This window comes from Merops nubicus, unplaced genomic scaffold (genome assembly GCF_000691845.1).
Source record: "Merops nubicus isolate BGI_N331 unplaced genomic scaffold, ASM69184v1 scaffold9335, whole genome shotgun sequence".
Taxonomy (NCBI): Eukaryota; Metazoa; Chordata; class Aves; order Coraciiformes; family Meropidae; genus Merops; species Merops nubicus.
The window spans coordinates 1,686-2,746 of record NW_008611584.1 but is presented as its reverse complement, the minus strand read 5'-3'; the positions used below and the strand labels follow the sequence as shown (position 1 = coordinate 2,746).

Here is a 1,061-nt window from a genome sequence, read left to right as displayed (position 1 = left end):
TGCAATTAGATAGGAGGAAGAATTTCTTCCCTGAGGGAGGGGGCAGGCACTGGAACAGGCTGCCCAAGGAGGTGCTGGAGTCACCAAACCTGGAGGGGTCCAAAAAAACAAGTGGATGTGGCACTTGAGGCTGTGATGTAGTCGTTAGGGAGATGCTGGGAGGAAGGTTGGACTTGATGATCCTGGTGGTCCTTTCCAAGCACGGTGATTCTATGATATCTTCTTCAAGGAGGACTCCATCCCTCCTGCCTTTGATCCTGAGCTGTGTGCTCCTGAGCAGAGTTCCAGAATCCAGCTCCTGGACCCAGCTGCTGAGTCCAGCCTGGGATTTTTCCTCAGAGCCTTCTCCATAGCTTCAGGGGGGACAGTGAGGGATTGCCATCAGAGGGGAGGTGGGTTCCACACTGCTTTTGTATATATTCCATGTTATTGTTATTATTATTTTCATTAAAGCTGTTTTTCCTTTGTCATCAATAAGTTCCTCTCCCTTATTCCCTTTCCCTTCCCCTTTTGGGTGGAAGGGGGTTAACAGAGAGCATCTGTTACAGGTCTGGGGGCAGCCCTGAACCTAAACACTGACACAAGGGAAAAGGTAATAGAAAGAAAACCAACATACATATTTTTCTTCAAACTTCCTGGCAAGAGCCTCCACTTTATGCCTTTCCTTCTCATCATCATTGAAGGGATCAGCAGAGTCTTTCTTCTGTAGAAATAAGAGAGAAAACGATCAGAATCAATCTTGTCATGTCACTTCATGCACTAAACCCATCACAACCAGAGCATCCAGGCAGAAGATCAGACACATCAACCTTCAGCAATGACATGGGCACTGGAACTGAGGCACCCTCAGCACGTTTGCCAAGCTGAGTGGTGTGGGTGATGGGCCAGAGGGATGGGATCCATCCAGAGGGACCAGGACAGGCTGGAGCAGTGGGTGTGTGTGAACCTCAGGAGGTTCAACCAGGCCAAGCTCAAGGTCCTGCCCCTGGGTCGGGACAAGCCCCGGGGTGGGCCCAGGCTGGGGGTGAGGGGCTGGAGCGCAGCCTGAGGAGCAGGCCCTG

At 51.3% G+C, this 1,061-nt stretch overlaps 1 protein-coding gene across 1 annotated transcript in view; it reads right to left on the bottom strand.

Annotated features, from left to right (window-relative positions):
* Window positions 1-1,061, bottom strand: part of UBN1 (ubinuclein 1) — a 24,625-nt gene that overhangs the window by 21,922 nt on the left and 1,642 nt on the right. Inside the window, 1 exon segment of the mRNA XM_008941253.1 lies at window positions 617-703. Within this exon segment, the coding sequence (XP_008939501.1) occupies window positions 617-703 (87 nt within the window).